We start from the raw sequence: 19850 nt of genomic DNA on the forward strand, positions 1-19850 counted from the left end.
CGCCTGAGGTGTCTTGCGCCCATTCGCCGGCGGCGCGGCGGGGCGGGGCGCGGCGGGGCGGGGCGGGCTCCGGCGGCGGCCCCGCCCCCGGGAAGGGAGGAGGCGGGGCTGGCCTGGCTCGGCGTCCGCGGGATGAAACGGCCGCCTCGGCCCCGCGGCGGCCCTTTAAATAGCCGCCGCCGCCGCCGCCCGGCTTGTAGCGGAGCGCCGGTCCGAGCTGGCTGAGCATCCTCGCGGCAGCCCTCCGGCTCGATCTGTGGCGGCGGGGCAGGACCGCGCCTGCCCGCAGTAAGTCTCCGGGCTGCGGCTTCGGTGTCGGCCGCTGGTTGCCTCGCCGCCTTCCCTGGCGGCTCCCTGGGGCGGCGGTGGCCTTTCCCGCCAGCTGCCGCCCCCCGGAGCGTGGGGCGGGGGGCCGGCCGGGGAGCCGCTCTCCGCCGCGGCTGGCGGGAGCCTTTCCACTGGGCTTCCGGGGATGGAGCCGGGGGGTGGGTCGGCGTCGGCCCCGGCCCGAGTCGCTTCGAGGGGAGCGCGGTCGGCCCCGGGCCCGCTCCCTCCACCGGGAAGGAGGCGGGAGCCGCGGCCTCCACGCTGACCGCGCCTTTCCCGGCCGAGGGGCTCCGGGGACAGGGCGGGGGCCGGCGCGGGTACCTCCCCCGGTACGCTGGTCGCTGCTCACGGCTGGGGCTGTCGCGGCATCGGCGGTTCCCCAGCCGAGGGGTGGCCGCAAGGGGACCGCGGAACGCGCTTCCTCAGCGGCGTGTGCGCGGCCCCCGGGAGCGGGACAGGCGGCGCGGCCTTCCCGGGGTGGGGGGAGATTGCTGCCGCTCCTTCCGAGATCGGCTGCAAGAAAATGTTCCTCCCTGTGCCAGCATAAGAAAACCTCAAATCATTAATTCTCTTCTATCACCTTGAGTCGCTGGCCAGTGTTTTTATTTGTAACTCCTCATCCTCCTTTCCTCACCCCCTTCCTAGGGCAATCATGTTTGAAATTAAGAAGATTTGCTGCATTGGTGCTGGTTATGTTGGCGGGCCAACCTGTAGTGTTATTGCCCAGATGTGCCCCAGTATCAAAGTTACTGTCGTGGATGTCAATGAGGCCAGAATAAATGCCTGGAATTCAGATACGCTCCCCATCTATGAGGTAAACTTGTCTCACTCTTGTCTCCTTTTCCAGCCAGAGTTGTTTGCTGCTCCCCGCCACATGGCATTTCCACATGGCCCACTTCTGAAGCTTGATAAGTGTAGCACAGTGATGTCCCTCAAAAAGAGTATTCTGGAACAGCTACTTACCGCTACTGCTCATTAAACCAGATTATTAGGATAACTTCATATTCAAGGGCAGACAGGTATTCAGGGATTATATACAAAGGGCCTAGTAAGGAAGAATGTAACTGTTTATGTAGTGAATTGTCCTAAATCATGCTGACTTTCTTTTGGGACCCCATTTAATCACAGCGTAGTCATCTTACTCAGTTGTAGATATTATCTGCTGTGTTGCAGCACAATATGAAAGTGTAGCACTGAGCGATAAGCTTTATTCCCATTCTGGATACTGCCAAAATCCAGTCTGTGCTGCCTGTCTTAACCATGTTGTAAGCTGAGGACAGTCGTGTTCTTGATTCGCATGTACCATAAACTTCCAGTCTGGCCTGGGAAGACTAGGCCAGATAAAAATTATTTTTAAATGTCTCACTCGGTCACTCCTTCATCACAGAATGATTTCAATTTGAGGATGTTGTAAAGCAGTTTTCTATTTTGCTTGTCTTAGTGCTTACTATTTTTTACTTTTTTTTACCCTTTAAGAATAGGTCTGTCTTGTGCATTCTTTCGTGAGATAGTTTTTATAGGTTTGAATTCTTAAATGGGAGTGAAAACTTGTCTTCACTTGATTCCCACAGACAAGTATGTTGCCTGGTACTAAGTTTTTTTGGGTTTTTTGCTATGAGTCCTCTCAAATCCTGTCTATACTGTAACGCTAATGTATTTTTTTTCCTCTGAAAACCAAACCTATACTGTGACTCTCCAAGCAAAGATTAGTGGGCCTCCTTTGTCATACATATTAAAAGGAAAATGTGTATAATGCTCAGATTAGCAGGTGAGACATGAATAAAGATCATGAAAGTACTTTGTTTTCTATAAACACTTAGACTGGGCTGGTCTTGGCATGTTTTTTAAAAAAAACAAAACCAACAAACTCACAACATCTGTTTCCTGGAATGGTATCCTTTGCTTACAAAGAATGTACAAAAACTGCCAAGAATTAGTTCAGACAGTTGTAAAATTGAGTCATTGCACAGTGAGGTTTTCTTGTAGTTTTTGTTCTGTTTTTTTGTTCCCAGTGTCAGAAATTGTCTAGTGGGCTGCTTTTCTATTTACATCCTAGTAAGACCATAGTTGGAACATATGATGGGTTGTAACTCATGTTGTTCTGCCTGTGCTGACCTTTGTTTTCCTTTTTAGTAGGTATTTAGTATAAAGCGAGACAGCAGACATGTCTTGCATAAGAAAGCTTCTGCTTTGTTTTGCTTTATCTCCCTCCAGTGAACCTTCTCCTTCCTGGCACTTGTATATCATGTGTCATAAGTGTCGCCCAGGCTGGAGATTTGATCACCAGGTTACATGTGTAACTTTATTTTTCAAACAAAATGTAAAGGCTTCTTTTATCTGACAACTATATCTTGGTTAATAATTTTGCAAACCCTTCTAATACAGAAGATTGCTCATATGTGCACATGAGCTCCTGTTCCTTTTGTCTGAGTGGAGGGAGGTGTTAAGGGGAGGGAAATTATTACAGCACAGTATGTGTGTCTGGAAAGACTGTCATCAAATCGTGCCTGTGATTCTTCCACACTGCGGGTATAGTGCCATGGTAAACTTAATCTGGTGCAAAGATGAATGGTTGCCAAAAGGAGTGGTCTTATCTCCTGTGTGTCTCCACTGCCTTTCTTTCACTGTATCTGGGCTTGCTAATTTGGTGGAGGATTTCTTTGTGGGTTTTTTTTGTGCTGAATCAGTTTTAGATGTTGGGAATCGTGGAATGTGTAGCTGAGGGAAAAGGAGAGTTGGCACCACCTCTTTTGTTTGCAGCCTAGTATGCAAGACTTAACTTCTTGAATCTACTTAACACAGCTTTACAGGTATTTCTTTAATTGTTGCTCATGGTAATAGAATTGAGCATAGGAATAGCTGGAGCCTAAAATTTGGTGTGCAAATAACAATTCAGTGTGGCTGAAAGCTTCAAGACGGTGTTTTGAATAAGAAAGGGCTCTATTTTTCACTATGTAAAATCTGCAGAATCTGTATTTCACATCTGGCAGACTGAAAAAGTGCCAGACTGAGGTGGTGGTGGAGGGAGGGGAAGTCTTTTTTTTTTTTTTTTTTTTTTTAATCTGAAATGATGTGCTGTTTGTTTGGGCATGCAGTTCACTGTTATTCTAACTGCATTAACCTTAACTGCTTTTTTGGGTTTTTTTCAGCCGGGGTTAAAAGAAGTGGTAGAATCCTGTCGAGGAAGAAACCTCTTCTTTTCCACCAGTATTGATGATGCCATTAGAGAAGCTGATCTTGTATTTATTTCTGTAAGTTTAGGGGGACAAGGTGATTGTGTATGTGTATTTGTCTTTTTTTTTTCTCTTTATAATCAAATCATTATGTTCCTCTTATGTTAGGAAGAGGTCTTTGTGTTGTCATATAGATTCAGTTAAGCAGTGTCATGTCACTCAGTTTTCTCCTTGCATTTGTGTACTGTGGAAAGTGTTGAGTAAGCTTTTTATTTTATTTTTATCTGTTTCTTATAGCCAGTAGAATAGCTGACAAATGAGCAGGCTCTAAGTAAAAATGACAATGTTGATATTTAGCTTGGTTAGATGTATGTGGTCTTGGAGTAGAATGTAGTGCAGATCTGTCATTGCAGTGTACTATTGAAATCTATGGGACTTCAATAATATTAGTATGGTTCCTAGATATAAGGATACAAAATCATATACTGATTGAGTTACAAAGATAACTTATTTCTAGAAGTTTTTTAAAAACATGTATTAATGACAGAGAGGATAGTTTTAATATTTTATAGCTTTAATATTTCTAAGCAGTTGTCACCACTAGGAAGACTATCCAGTCAAACATACAGTGTGACCTTTTGTATTCTAGAAGGTTGTTTGTAATGTGCAATCCAAAAGAAATAACTGCTATTCATCTTGGTAGGCCACAGTTGAGGGTTTTCTGGTAAAGTCCTCTTTTTTGAGACCCCTTCTTTTTTAGGGCACGTCAGTACAGAGCTCTCTTTCTGATAGTATTTTTCTCCATTCATTAAGTCTGAAACAAATGCTACTTGGCTGGATGGCTGCCACTAATACAGCCCATATATAGCTACCTGTCCTTGGCTTAAACCATGCTGTTGTGGCAACAACATGTAAAACACTTCTTCTTTCAGTTTGTAATGAAAAGAACCCTCCGTCTTAATCTAAATGTCGTGTTTTCCCTCATGTTGCTTTGTCTGTGTACTTCAGTATAGCAATTTCAGCAGTTCTACATTTAGGTTTCACTGCAAAGTGGGTTTAAAGTACAACTGCCTCGCTAGCTGTAAGATTCTCGTGAATTTTTGCACTTCTAATATGGGACAGGAAACAAAAGGTGGCTGGCTATAATCATGAAGAAATTACTGGGGTTTTCAGAACAAGGACTGAGTTTCGCCACAGCCTGCAGAGCTGCTATGAATTGTTCTTGTTTAAATTCTATTTGAATAGAGGCCAAGGAGCTTTCTTTAGAAGACAAAAATGGGTAATTGAGAAAGCTAGTAGCTGTTCATCTGATATGGTAACTAGAATAATTCTGTGGTAGAAGCAAGCTGGAATCTGGGATGGAAAAATCTGTCATTCTTAACAATTTCACGTTGTCAGTACCTCTTGTTAAGATACCTGCAACATTTCTTCCCCCTTTGTGTATTTGTAACTAGGTTAACACTCCCACAAAGACCTATGGGATGGGAAAAGGCCGAGCAGCTGATCTGAAATACATTGAAGCTTGTGCAAGAAGGATTGTACAAAATTCAAATGGTTATAAGATTGTCACTGAGAAAAGCACAGTTCCAGTACGTGCTGCAGAGAGCATTCGTCGAATATTTGATGCTAATACGAAGCCTGACTTGGATTTACAGGTAAGTGTAATCTTGAGTTGTGTACTTAAAAGGCTGCTGTTTCCTTTTTGGCTTTTATCTGCTATTCTTTTTTCTGTGCCTGTAGGTGCTGTCTAACCCAGAGTTCCTTGCAGAAGGAACAGCCATCAAGGACCTCAAGAACCCAGACAGAGTGCTTATTGGTGGAGATGATTCTCCAGAGGGACAGAAAGCTGTCCGTGCTCTTTGTGCTGTTTATGAGCATTGGGTGCCCAAAGAAAAAATCCTCACAACCAATACGTGGTCATCAGAACTTTCTAAACTGGTTAGTGTTACTCATCACTGTTTTCTGCAATGAGCAAAGGGTGTGACACAAAGCTCAGAAGCAGTTCACTGGTACTGAGTAGAGCAGCTAGGAAAGACAAATGCGGCCGGGTGTACACAATATGTATGTCAAAGGATACTCATGTTTTCCAATTATCTCAGCTGCGCTAATAGATGACACCAACTTTTCATGAAATTTTTTTCTCACTTTTGTTGCTGTCTTATTACTAAATCTACAGTGCTCCAGAAGCTGGTTGCCATCATAAAATGGTTCAAATTCTGCATTTGTTAAGCATTACATTATTTTGCTTAGATTCCATTAACTGGCATTTATGTATTAAACTGGTTATGTTACCATTTTGTATCGCAAGAGTTGCATAGATACTTCTGGAAGGATTACTTTAGTAACTTCCTTTGGTCTGTCAGCATCTTGGTTTCTGGAAAAATCAAGTTCCCTTTACTATGTTTTTTATTTACAGGCAGCTAATGCTTTCCTTGCCCAAAGAATCAGCAGCATTAACTCAATCAGTGCACTGTGTGAAGCTACAGGAGCAGATGTTGAAGAAGTAGCAAGAGCTATTGGAACAGACCAAAGAATTGGAAATAAGTTTCTCAAAGCCAGCGTTGGTAAATGGAAAATCCTGGGGTGTTTTTTTTCCCTTCTGGGCTTCTGTTTAGTAGTGCAATAGGTCTACTAGCAGTGCTTTGAAGTAGGTGATCTGATACTCTAAAATCTTCTACAGTGTAAGTGTGTGAAAATATTGCTGTAGAGTACTAGCATAAATCAGTTTTTGTGGTAAAACATTGTGACTGATGTTGCTCTAGACCCTGGCAGTCTGAAACCTGAGAGTTCAGGCTGCATGGTTTATCCTGTGTGGGACACAGGAAAGAAAAGCTGCAACTTTATTTTTCTGAAGCATCACTAATGATAGTGCTCTCCAAGATATCTTCCCAGTTGGAACTGCTGCAATTTTGTTTAGGAGTTGCTGCCAGTGGCCTGAGGAAGGAGGTTCTTCTAGGTCAGAATGCTTGATGGCAGCTTGTGTTTTGTAGGATGAATTCAGTTGGCTTAGATTTATTAGAGTAAGAGTTGATGAAGTGGTGATCAGTGCCACAAACCTTCAGACTTACAGAACAAGACTAAAGCCTATCTGTATGGTCACAGACTTCATGCTAGAAAGAGTGACTTTAAAGTAACCTTACTAAATATAACCTCTCCTAGAGACTATGCAAGAATGAAAAGTAGATGGCAAATACATTAACAAAATCCCCATTAGGTGGTTATAATTCCTTCTACAGTGTGTTGCTTCTGGAACTCTACTGAGCAAAGTTCTAGGGGGCAAGGATCCTTCTACTAATTGTTTCAGTTCTCCCTTAGTCAGCTGTGGTGAGCTTTGACTCTTGGCAATGATCAAATACTCACTTGGGGGTGGGGGAGGAAAGAACACGATCTTAACATGCTTGTTCTGAGAAATACTAATTTATATCTGTAGGTAGGGGGAGAGCAAACCCAGAAGCTTCTCCACCCACTTCCTAAAAAAAAAAAAGGGAAACATACTATAAGATAGCTCTAAGACTGGATTAAAACTTCCATTTACTTCAGTGGGACCTGAGGCAGATTTTAAGGCTTCTGTAACTGATAAAGTAGGTAGGCCCAGGAGTTGAATTTTTGAGAGGGTCTTAATATTTTAATTTGCTAGCAGTAAAAGACTAGGAAACATAATACTTGACATGTAGTATTACATGACAATGACATGTCAATGACTGCAAAAAACTACTTGATTCCAAAGAGTGAGTTAGAATAGTACCTTAGTCACCTATAAAATAACCATTTTGTCTTCCAGGGTTTGGAGGTAGCTGTTTTCAGAAGGATGTCTTGAATTTAGTGTACCTCTGTGAGGCACTGAACTTACCTGAAGTAGCCCGCTACTGGCAACAGGTAAAAGTTCTTCACTAATTTTTTTTGAGGGGGTGACATTTCTTCAGCATTGAGCTTTTGAGCATTGTCCACCTAATCTGTGTTTCAGCTTTAAAGAGCAGATACCTTAACCTTGATCATATTTACATTTTAGGGCCCTCAGCCTAACTCCGACTCTTGATACTTGTGGGTGCTTAGGCTTTTTTGGGGGTGAGTTAAATTGCCTGGATCAAATGGATTGGGAAGTTGTCTAGAAGTAGCAGTAGAAAATGAAGCGCAAGCATGTCTATACTCATATCTTCCTCTTGCACTTGGTTATCTCTGTCCACTTTGAATTCAAAGCTTATGATCTTTTCCTCTACTTCTACAGTTCCTTTTCTGAAAGAACTCGCAGAACTTGCTGTTCTTTTAAAAAAACATGGTTATTGCTTTTCCCTGGCTAATGTTAGGAATAATTGGGAAGAGGTGGATGCTCTCAGGCCTAGAACCAACACAGCGATACCAGAATGCTTGGTCTGTACTTGCAATTCTTTCACTATTAATCAGTGAAAGCATCTCACCCCTCTTCCCAGTCCTGACTGAGGAAGCAGCTTTGACATGGGCAGTATGGTCAAAAGAACAGCATTGGCTGCTTGTTCTGATTTAGGCTGTGGTGGTCAAGTACAAGACTGCCTAGCGGATGCCTCCAGAACACCAAGCACATGACCTGCCTACCTTATTGGCAGCTTTTTTTTTTTTTTTTTAAATCTTCCTTTTGGCTAGCCTTTTTTTGCCTTGTTTTCCTCCATCCCAGTCTGCTGCCAAATAAACAACCTGCCCATAATTATTTTTCCATCATTGGTCAGTTGTGCCACATCAACACTGAAGTCTGAGTGTTATCTGTGACTTCTGTGAGCCTCTTGCATTAACTGTGATGTCCAGTGGGTTTCTACATAGTGTTCATAGTTTAAGCTCCAACCAGGTGCTGGTCAGCAGCCTAGTTACTTGCTTGCAACAATAACTCTCACATTAATTGCTTGGGACAAGGAAGACAAGGGTCTTATGCTGTCTGCCTCTGAAGAGGTTCAGACTGACATCTTCCTTAAAAATGTACTTCATTGGGATAGTCTAGTCCGTGGTGGAAAGGCTCGCAGTCCTATCAGTGAAAAGATTAACACTGCATGCACCTTGTGCAAGCATCCCAGAGAGGTTTGGTTCAGTGTAGGACTTGAATGCGATTGGCGCAGTAGGAAAGAGGAGCCCTAGGTTCCTATACTTGCTTCAATAACTACTGCTTTTACTTAGAATAAGATGTAAGCAGACAACAGACAATCCCTGGAGCAGCAGGAGCTGTGGGAACTAACCATGTTACCTTGCTGATAATCTGATGAGTAAGGAAGAATTAATAGTGTCTTGAAAGAGACACATTGGTTTGGCTGTGTCCTTTGAGATCACAAGGGTCCTTCTCAAAATGCAACCTACTTGGTATCTTGGCAACCCAAAGGCATACAAACACTTAATGGTTACTCTGTGTGGAGGTGTGTTTTAATTTAACAAAAGCTTAAAAGGTTGTATTGTAAACTAGTTTGTTTACATTAAAAGTGTTTTTAATGCTTTTATACTCTTTAAACTTGAGTATGAGAGTAATTCTTTGCGGTGTTTCTATATGGCTTATTAAGCTGTGGACAAATCAGATGGTAAGAACAGCTGCTGCAGAGTTGGGGTGAAATGCTGTGCTTATGTAGTACAACCCTTACTTGCACCTTCTGCTTCCTCGGAGCACTGTCATCTTGCAGAGGTCTGTCTGCCTCAGCCCACGCCGGTCAAGTCATGTAATACACACACGTGCACCTGCATAAGCAACTGTGGGAACCCCTGAGCACTGCACTGTCAGCAGCTCAGGTCAGATGTCAGCATCGTGTGCACATGGGAGACCTCAGACTGTTCTGAGGACAGAATGCAAGTTCTGGAGGATATGAGGATCAGAGCAGCCCCAGAACCCCAACTGTTAGTCTCTCTGGCCTTTAGACAGGACAGGGCCTCTAATACTGAAATCTTCATTCCTTGAAGTGCACCTGCAGGAAGAAATGTGTCCCTCTTACCCTGTCAGCTGTTTCTTTTTTCCCCTGTCACCACCCTACTGAATTGCATAAATCTCACTGCTTTTATTTCTTTTCCTCAAAGAAATCTGGTTTGCCAGTATCTTTCTACTGTGTAGTTATATAGTTATACCTTTTGTTTAATAGGCTGATGCTGTTAACTCCTGATTTGCGTTGAAAGCCTCAAAACAGAGGGAAGTGTAGTTCTTTCCAGTGCATGCCATACCTTTCCTATTCTGCTAGTGATCCAGTGCTCTCTCTGTGTTAAGGGCTGGAGATCAAAGTATGAAGCAGGATGAAGGGAAGTACAGGAACAATCAGTGAGTGAACTCACTTTCATGTCATAACAAAAGTGAGGTACTTAAATCTGGCTTAACCACACTAATTTTGTGTACTGAAATCAGTGTGGATTAAAAAGGCTAAACATGTTCTCACAGTTGTTATACATGGAATGTAAGGAAGTGTAGGTCTGGTGACATCAAGTACTCCACACTGAAATTGCTTTCCATGTTTCTGCCTAGAATACAGTAAGTTATAGAATTAAAATAGAAAGCAATCTGAAAAAATCCTAGCCTTCAAACTGTATAACGTATGATAGTATGTGTCTAGATGCATCTACGGTCATTGATTAAAATAGGATTTGTCTCAGAATTTGCTAGATTGACTAAATTTATCTTTGAATTATTTACAATACTGAGTAAAAATACTGAACTTTCTCTTCTAAGCCTCTGTTAAATGATTGTTAATAGAATCTATGTGTAGCTTAAAATGGCTCCCTTCTGTACCATCATGTTTTACATAATTCCAGGTAATAGACATGAATGATTACCAGAGAAGAAGATTTGCTTCCCGCATTATTGACAGTTTGTTCAATACTGTCACTGATAAGAAGATTGCTATTTTAGGGTTTGCATTCAAAAAGGATACTGGGGACACAAGGTAAGAAAGTGAGTTCAGTTCACTAACATGGATTCCCTATGCTTGTCATTGGCTATGCAGCTGAAGCCCCCAGCTGAATTGCATTAATAAGGGTCCCATATCTGATCTATGCTTAACAGTTAGTGACTGAATTGGTTTGTAATAAGTATTGATCTTTCTTAAATGGGTGGGACAATTGATTTTTGACCTCCACAACACACCTGAATAATCCGGAAGCTAAAGCAGTTAACTCTAGTCCTTATTAACTTGCATAAGTGAAGAGATTTTGACAGAGTCCTTCTCTTCTGTGGAGAATGTAATGCAAACATTTTTGCAACTGGTTCTAAATTGCTGTGTGAAGGCCAAGTTTTAGTTTTGCTTCCCCAAGGTGGTAAATCCTGGTTTCCTGTAAAGCTCAAACTTGGTAGAACTCTCCAACTGCAGTTTGTAGGGAATACTTATAAGCTTGATGCCTTGTTAATTATAGTCAATAGGAGACCTGGGGCTTAGTATCTCTTTTGCATGATTCAGCAAGAGAGATGTAAACTTAATTTTTTTTTTTTAATTACTCTCCTTGGTGTCCCTCAAGATTTTCAAGTTTGCTGGCATGGATTACCACTAAGATGTTTAATGTAAAACTGGTATAAAGGCTTTGACATTGCATGTCTATAGACACTTGAAGACTTTTGCTGCTTAGAATATGCCACCTGGTTTGTTAACTGATTGATTCACTTCCTTAGAGAGTCATCCAGTATCTACATTAGCAAGTATTTAATGGATGAAGGAGCAAAGCTCCACATCTATGATCCTAAAGTACCTAAGGAACAGATCGTCCTGGATCTCTCACATCCAGGTGTCTCAGAAGATAACCAAGGTAAGAATGCTCATTTAAAACTTATTTCGCCGCTTCCCTCTCCAGCCTCTTCTCAAAATACACAAGGTCTGTTTAGACACTATAAGCTCATTTTCACATTTTCACCATGGCAATGATGTGCTGCTGTCGGTTACGCTTATTGGAAGATTTCCATAGCCCAGAGGATTACTGTAACTCTTCCCACTTTCCCTATAGCATTTTATAGATAAATGCTAATTCTGTACTCTTGTATATTTTTCTTTTGATAAACATTAACTTGAATACATGCAAAGAATTTTCCCTCTGCATAATTAAAAGAAAGAGAAAGAAGCATGTCCAGAATTAGGAAAGACTAGTGTTTGCTGTTCTGTCAGCTCCTCTGTCTTGAGTCCTGTCTTCCTTAGTTCTTGCTTGCATATCTAAAGTAGAAATAAGTAATTCTGGAATTCACTATAGAGTATTCTCTCTTCCCCCATATCACTTCTAAATTCATTTGTTCCTTTAAATTCAAGAAGACTTTTAAGTAGTCATCTATGACTAAAATTTCTTGGAGAGGCAGGGGGTATTTGGGATTTCTGTTTTCTTTCCTTATTGGGGAAGTGGAAAATGGGGATGAGGGAGGAAGTGTAGATCAGGCTTCCAGAGGTATAGACAATGGAGAAAGATGAGCTGTGATGAAGAAGAGTAAAGGCTATACATTATTTGACATGCCCTTGAATTAGAGGGGATGGGGAGGGTTGCCTCTAGGCAGCTGTTGGGGCAGTCAGAGGGTGAACATAGTCCCTAGTGAGCCATGTGTGTAGTCTTAGGTGATCTATAGTGATCTGAGTGTTAAATTGGAACTGTGATGTGCTGCTGTTGTACAGGCAATGACCTTTGAGCATTGGCATTTGAACATTCCATAGTAGCTTCTATTTCTAGAGATGCTGTTGACCATTAAAATAAAATTTGAATGCTTAACTTCAAACATTTAAGCGCTCTGACTATCCAAATGCCAGGTACAAGCTGCTTTTAAATAAGTGAAATCAAAGTGACAAATGGCTTGATAGAATGCATCTCTAGCCAAGTGACTTGAAATTCCTTGTTTGTGTAGGGCAAAGAAGGAGACTAATTTTCCAGGACTGCACCAGATTGATGCTAAAGATGTGTGTGGAATAAAACTTTATTTTCCTTCTGTTGCAGTGTCTCGGTTGGTCACTATCAGTAAAGATCCCTACGAAGCCTGTGATGGAGCTCATGCCCTTGTAATTTGCACGGAATGGGACATGTTTAAGGTAGATGTGATCTTTAATTTAAATTAAAGAAAAAGAGGGAGTGTTGTGTTAATGTTACTTACTTATTCTATCTGCTTTAATTGCCCTCTACAGGAGTTAGATTATGAACGCATTCATAAGAAGATGCTGAAGCCTGCATTTATCTTTGATGGTAGGAGAGTTCTAGATGATCTTCACAATGAGCTACAAGTCATTGGCTTCCAGGTAATCAGCTGGGTGGTGCTGCTGCTTATGTTTCTTTTCGTCTGCTCTGTTCCTTCTTGCTTTCTCTCCCTCTGCAATGACCAAGTACCAAGGGAAAAAAACCTTTTCAGGTGAGGATTTAAATCTAAACACATCTGTACTTAAGTCTCTTCACTTGTGCTGTCTTCCTCCATGATTTTACTATTTTCAGACTGATGCTTTGTTAAATTCCAGGCTACATGAGACTATGCCATGACTATGCCATCAACATTCAGCAGTCTAAGCATACCTTGGAATCAGAATTTTTAGGTTTAGGTTGGAAAAGACCTTTAAGAAAATCAGAGTCCAACTGTAAACCTAACATCCGAATGCCACTCTGCCCTTCTTTGGACTGGGGAAATCATGCAGAATAATGAGATGTAAAAACCTGCTAAACTGCAATAGTGTCATCCATTCTAGGTAATCAGCAGGGTATTTCATTCCAAAACTAGCCCCTTTCGCAGCTTCTTCAAGTCCTGCAGTCTTTGCTGCTACCAACCAGCAGAAGGACTGAGCTTAGCATTTGGTTTACATTATAGCTTGTGCCACAGCCCCTACCTGAAAACTTATTTTACCACCACCAAAGAAAAAGCAGCATTTAAAATTGACAGTAACGGGACTTAAAGCCAGACGAGGTGTAATGCAGGTAACAAATGTTTTATCAGCCAGTGAGATCCTCTACTTAGACTTAATATTAAGAGTAATTTGGACTTTTCTCCCCGAGATCTGCACAACAAGGCTGGCTGACATTGGTGATGAAAACATGGTACACAAAGATGTATCTGAAGATAAGTCTGTGAAATGCTGAAGTCTTACATGGGAAGCTGGAGGAGATGATTGATTAGTCCTTTATGATTGATTAATGTCAGCCAGAAAATCAAAACAATGATGTTTGCTTACACCAAAGAGGACCCTGAAGCAAATGCTTAACTTAAGCATTTTGCTAAGCTAATAGCAAATTATGTATCGGATCATAATCTATGTGAAACTTCTCCTAGGGACTTCGGAAGTCTGTGGCTTAAAGACTTTCCGAATCAGAGACTGTGTCTTTGCATTTCATAGCTCTTGGGTGACTTTCCTTCTGTGAAATTCTAGTTGAATTTTTAACCAGTTTGTGAGTTTGCCGTCCAGGTTTATTACCCAGATTTTTCATCCAGGATATTGTTACGAAGGCATTAAATAATTGACCTGTATTCTTTGTATAAAACAATAAAAAGGATTTTGTCTTGCAAAGACAACCCCAAAATTTAATTTTTTTTAGGGTCCCAGTCTTTTTAACTGCCCTTGTTGCAATTCCATTATATACAATCCAAATCTATGAATTTGATCTGTTATAATTTTTTTCAACCTGAAGTTCAGAACTTTAAACACCTACAATTTCAATTATAACCTGTTTGCACAGTGGAAGCTTAATTCAGGAAATGGGAATGTGAAGCTCTGTAATTCTAGGTAAAGCAATATCTGATCTGAGGAAAAAATCTGCTCGGGTCTTAAGTGGAGAAAGCAGAGTAAGCCTTGATTGAAGGGCTTGAAGCACTCTAGCACAGACAGAATTTGACTAATACTACAATCACCAAATCCCTGAATAATCTGATAGAAGCATCTCAGCCAGACACAATCAGAACAAAATCTACCACCCAGATCAGATGCATGTTTCAGTTGTGTTTCATTCTACGTACTCCTGAGTACTGTGGTTACTTGCCTAATGGCTATAGGATTTCTCTCTTGATGTTTTCTTCCCCTACGTGAACTACAGTTACCTACAGTGTTCATGAACAGGCTTGTATAATTCATTTAACCAGTCAATTGAAGCTGTTATGGGCAAATATGGTACATACAGCCTGCATGACTGAATAACTCTCCAGAGTTAACTCGGTGGTCTGTGTAGAATGTACTGATCAAACTTAAGTTAAACTTGAAATAGTTGAAGTATTTTGTCTTTTGGTGCTTTGCCTCTGACCTGCACTACTTGCTCAAGAAGAAAGCTACAGCTCTTCTTGTTTACTGGGTGTCTGAACTGTTCTGCTGTTGCTGTTCTTCTACAAGCTCTGTCCTTTGTGATTTAAATTAGCCTGATACAGAAATTAGGGGAACCTGTCTTGCCCTCTGAGTTTTGCAGTACCTGGCTTGTGTGTGTTGACTTTGTTACATGCTCTCCCTTACAGAGAGCTGGCTGCCTTTAGCCCTTCAAAGTTGTGTTGCTTCTAAAACAACATGCTACATGATGGAGGGGGAAAGCCTTCTGTCCTAACTTACTGGGTACGATTTTTTAGACAAAGGAGGCTGAGCCCACATTTTGTAAATACACAGAAACATTTTATGATATTTGTACTGATAGTCCTATGGAAGCTGAGGCACATGAATGCTCAAATGAGCAACATGCAGCTTTAGGCAAAGCAGGCACCTGTGAAAGGCTGGGGTTTTGTATTAAAAAAAAACAACCCAACACTCTTTGCAACTCCAATCCCAGGAACTGTCCCTGGGCACACTGTGCTTTGTGGCTGGTATTAATGTAGCATTTGTGAAATGTAGTTTTGGTCCTGGATTTAGTTTGTAGATTCCTCATAGGCTGACACAATTATGTTAGCTTGCCACACTCACTTGGTAAATGTGTCTTCTCTTTCAGATTGAAACAATTGGGAAGAAGGTGTCAGCCAAAAGAATTCCTTTTGCTTCTTCATGTGAAATTCCTAAGTTCAGCCTGCAGGACCCACCTGTCAAAAAGCCTAGAGTATAATGTTTAATAGGTACTGAAGGAATTCTGTGGACCTTCTTAGTGATAATAACTGTAAGCCTGTACTTTTTTAAGGAAAGATATTTTTCATAAACTAAACCAATTTTACACTAGAAACGGTACCTGGTACATTTGAATTCAGTCTATTTTCAAATCTCTATTTTTATAGCAATTTTTTTTTGTTACTAAAGATGGTGCAGACCTGTTTTTAATAATGAATCATGTTTTAAGTGGAAAAGTTACCTTCAAACTGCAGACTTCTGCTTCCAGAGATGTTCCTAAACTGCACTTTAAATGTTTCAAGTGATATGAAAGCAAAAGAAATAGAATATCTTTTTACTTTAGTCCAGTTATGGACAGTGATCAGGAACTTTGTTCTCATCAATTTTTCACTTTCTTTTGGGGTGATTCTTTGCCCAGTTAAATGCTTGCACTAACTGGCACTGAAGTAAAAAGATAAGTTCTAAGTGCATTTGGTAGGATTTGGGTTGAGGCCTGAAATAGAGCCGACTGTAACAATAATACCTCGATCCTGGTTGGGATCAGTTGGCACCGAAGCAGTCTAAACTGCATCTGGTGGGAGGCCAGATAGTTCTGCAGGCATCTATAGCTGCTAGTCCACTGTCATTAAGTGATAGACTTGATATCCACTGGCAGATCTTCACTTTTGATTCTTTAGTTTTCTTGCCTACATTCCATGTGCAGCCACGTAAATTATTGATCTAATCAGATTCCTGGGTCAAGTTTTTCCCTAAGTTACAGCAATACAACCCATCTTCAGCAGAGGAGCATTCTGCTTGTTTGAACACTAAATTTAAGCAGTATTACATTAATTTGGTGTCAGTCTAAGTAGAAAGCAAATACTGGCTTCAAAGCTACCTGATGGTTATCTTTTTCCTTCCTTTCTGCTCACATACTTAATCTGAAAGCAGCATCCTTAATGAATCTGCAAAAATTACTCTGCTGTTAAGAAATTAATAAAAATTCAGTCCCATAAGTTAGTCAGCTTGCTACCTCATTTAATTAGCAGGAATTAATACTTCCTATGTTATCTTGATACTTTTGCCTTTATTATTTTATTTCTATTTGGTTTTATTATTCTCAATTGGCCAGTACTATTAAAATCCTGGACGACAGAGTTTGTTTGGCTTGTTGCATCGGGCTGTAAAATGGAGGGGAGGACAGAGAAAGATGGACCATGAAGTTTTTGGACTAGAAGGCATATATGTATTAGCTGAATAATGTAGTGATGGGATGTTAGAGAATTATCTTGTAACTAGTCACATAGCTTCTGAACTTAATAGGTGTGCCTCCAAGTATGGTGTATCAGTAGTTCACCAAGACGACACTGATCATATGCTCTGTTCATGAGCGATCTTATAATTACTTACCCACAGAAACAGACACAATTTAAGCTTTAGGACAAACATTTGAAGATGTAAGGAACTTGGATAACAATTTGGGTAGACAATACAAGATGGTGTTATCTGACTGAAGTGGCTGTATTGTTGAACCAGATGCTTTCAGATTCTGCCTGTTAATGGCTTCCATGTAGGGACTTACTATGCAGCAGTCACTCAGCCCTTCGGGCAAACACGCCTCAGGCTTTTTGTCCTATCAAAAGATCTTCTGTGAGGAGCACTCAGTGAGTGGGAATTATGGGGGCTTCAAATCAAACTGTCATCTTCCATCATGCCATCTCTTCCAGTTCACTAGTGTTGCTTTCATACAACATGTGCAGAGCAGGGACAACACTGTGGTACAGTCGAGGTATTCATAAGTGTCGTAATCCAACTGATAGATCACCCTGTCTTTGCAGGTAGGCATCTTGACTGCCTCTGCCCCCATAGCACCTGTGAGGGCAGACTGGCCGTTTCTCCTTGGGGATTAGGAAGAGGGTACTGAGAAGTTGTGCTAAAAGGACGTCTTGTCCTGAACTGTGTTCAGGGTAGCACAGCACTGCTTCAGGGCATGCCTTAACAGGGAGGGTGAGTAGAGGCTTCATAAAATCGGGATGCTTTTCAGAAACATGCACACAGTTGTGACAGTGGTGCCTTTGTATGGGACCTGCCCTCATCAGTTTGAAGCAGATACATGAACCGTTAAACTGTGTGAAGTGTTGCTTCTGTTAGGAATGTGTGAGGCTGATCGGTGTTCCTGGTGCTGCTAGTCCCAAGCTGTCCCAAGGAGGTGAAGGAACTAAGTGCCATACCCCTGTTCCTATTCTGTTTCTCCTGCAGACTTGGTCAAAGCCTGGATAGTGACTTGTGGCTTAATCATGAGGATAAAGAGTGGGCAGGTTCCTTACGGTAGGATCAATCCAACTTCCCTTTCTTAGGAAAGGGGGAGCAGCAGATCCTTTCTGAAGAACAACAAGGGGTAAAACCAGTACTGGCATTTCCCTTGCTTTCTTGGAGAGTCTGTTTAGGTTTACTTAGTTTCTTGGTGGTTGCATTCTGTTATTGAGACACTGGGATTGTGGGATGCATCAAGTCTGAACATCTGGTGGAGCACGCCTTCAGGATACTGTAATACTTACCTTGCATATATGCAAAAGAATTTTATCACAGGCCAAAAGAGCAAGCTTCAGAAGCTTTGCAGTACTGTGAATCATAAGCAATCATCCTCAGAGTACAGTTCCAGGGAAATAAGAATTGGAGATGACTTGTATTCCTGCTTTGAAGGCTTGAGTAGTACATGTAAGGGATGAGTTTTAATGCTATGGAGTCTTTGTCTATGGGATCTTACAGCGTGTAATTCTTGGTGAGAATTGTGTAATGTGAGTAATGGAGTCCTGTACTCTGAAATTCTTTTTATGGGGTTCTTAATAAAATGTAACCTGCAGTAACACTGGTTTTCACTGCAAAATGTGAATACAACAGCTGAAGCAAATCAATCTTTAATACAAGCCTATGAATAGTATGGTACAGACTGCATAAATTCTTACCCAAGATGTGCATAGACAAATTGTAAATGCCAGGCAAGATGAACTGTTTTTCTACTGTGTGTGTTGAACTTCTAAAACTTAAGTCTGGTTCCAGGCATATGACAGCCAAGAAATACTGCAAGTGAATAGAACAAATGCATCTTTGACCAAGACCAGTTAGTATAGGAGCAGTTAGTGGTAAGATTTTTCCACTGGCCAGCAAGTTTACATTTCTATCACTTGAGGTTCTTCTGTTGATCTGGAATTTATAGTGGTGCTCAGCTAAAGTTTGAAATTAATTGTAAAACAATTCAGGAGAGCTTAATGGGTTATCTGACTTAGGAATACTGTAGTCAGTTTCCATTCCTTGCTTTTTTTTTATTCCAAGCTGAGAATTACTATTGCAAGTTGAACATCTGCAATTAGTTGCCATATCTTGTAGTAAAGAAGTGTAAGTACTTGACATCTTTTAAATGAAGGGCACACCGATATTAAATTACTGATCAAGTAGGAAGAAAACTTACAATTCTCACAATGAACGCTCTGGCTTTGTTTAGCCTAAAGACGTGAAGTCACTGGAAGATGCAGCAGTTCTCTAGTCAGCTGCATAACACTTAATTATGCTTCACAGTGTAGTAGATTGATGTAATGATGCTAAAAAAGACTATTCATTCTTTTAAAGTGTCTGTGTCAACTTGAAATCATGTTACCAAAGCTCATTTTGATGTTTTCCTGATTGCAAGGAAGATTAATGTTTCTTAAAATATTTTATGGCTGCTTTGTGAAACAAACTGACAGAATGAAGTGATTGACATACAAAAAAAATACTTCACTACACATGGAACTTCATCAGAAGCAAAACTGAGATAGTCATGAAACCTGTGCTGAATTTATAACCAGGAGTTCTGTGAGAGTTTGATGCTTTAACATAATAGTTATGGAAAACCTGAATGGGCAGTAGGGATGGAAGATGGTTGGAAAAGCAAGATTTCTTAACTAGGAAAAAAACTTTAGGACTTGTCCTCAAACACACTGAAAAACAAAACGCCCCTCCAATCCATGAAGTCAAAATGTGACTGCTTTGCTTAGAAACAATGGCAAAACATGCAGTTAGAAAATAGCTTACGTGGCTTCTGAAACTTGGTACCAGCTGGCAGACAGTTGTGTAAAAGCATGAGATCATCTTCCAAACCACCCAGCAGCAATTCGTAAGATAATTCTAACATGAAATAACGTTGGACCGTGTTTCCAGAAGCATTATTTCTCACACTGTAAAGAAGTCATGGATAATTATGGTGCAATGTCTTTTTGTTCCAGTTTGGTAATAGCTGTATGGCTCGGAATTCCTTTTACCTGGTATCTGGTGTTGATAGGCTGAAAAAGCAGTAACTCTGCAAAAGCTACAGTAATATTCTGTTAAATCTGCTCTGCAGGCAAGTAAAAATCATTATTTATAGTATTTAAAGCCCCTAATAAAGGCTGGCAGCTGT

At 41.0% G+C, this 19850-nt stretch overlaps 1 protein-coding gene across 1 annotated transcript; it reads left to right on the forward strand.

Moving 5' to 3' along the window:
- The first annotated feature begins 93 nt into the window (after positions 1–93).
- UGDH (UDP-glucose 6-dehydrogenase) lies at positions 94–16572 on the forward strand. The gene is made up of 12 exons (XM_055700932.1): positions 94–288; positions 973–1141; positions 3477–3578; positions 4955–5155; positions 5241–5438; positions 5917–6064; positions 7282–7376; positions 10242–10372; positions 11092–11225; positions 12387–12478; positions 12572–12682; positions 15327–16572. Exons 2-12 carry the CDS (start codon positions 980–982, stop codon positions 15435–15437), a joined length of 1485 nt encoding a protein of 494 aa, XP_055556907.1. The 5' UTR covers positions 94–288; positions 973–979; the 3' UTR covers positions 15438–16572.
- Positions 16573–19850: the final 3278 nt, after the last annotated feature.

The sequence above is a fragment of the Falco cherrug genome, chromosome 1 (assembly GCF_023634085.1).
Source record: "Falco cherrug isolate bFalChe1 chromosome 1, bFalChe1.pri, whole genome shotgun sequence".
Classification (NCBI taxonomy): Eukaryota; Metazoa; Chordata; class Aves; order Falconiformes; family Falconidae; genus Falco; species Falco cherrug.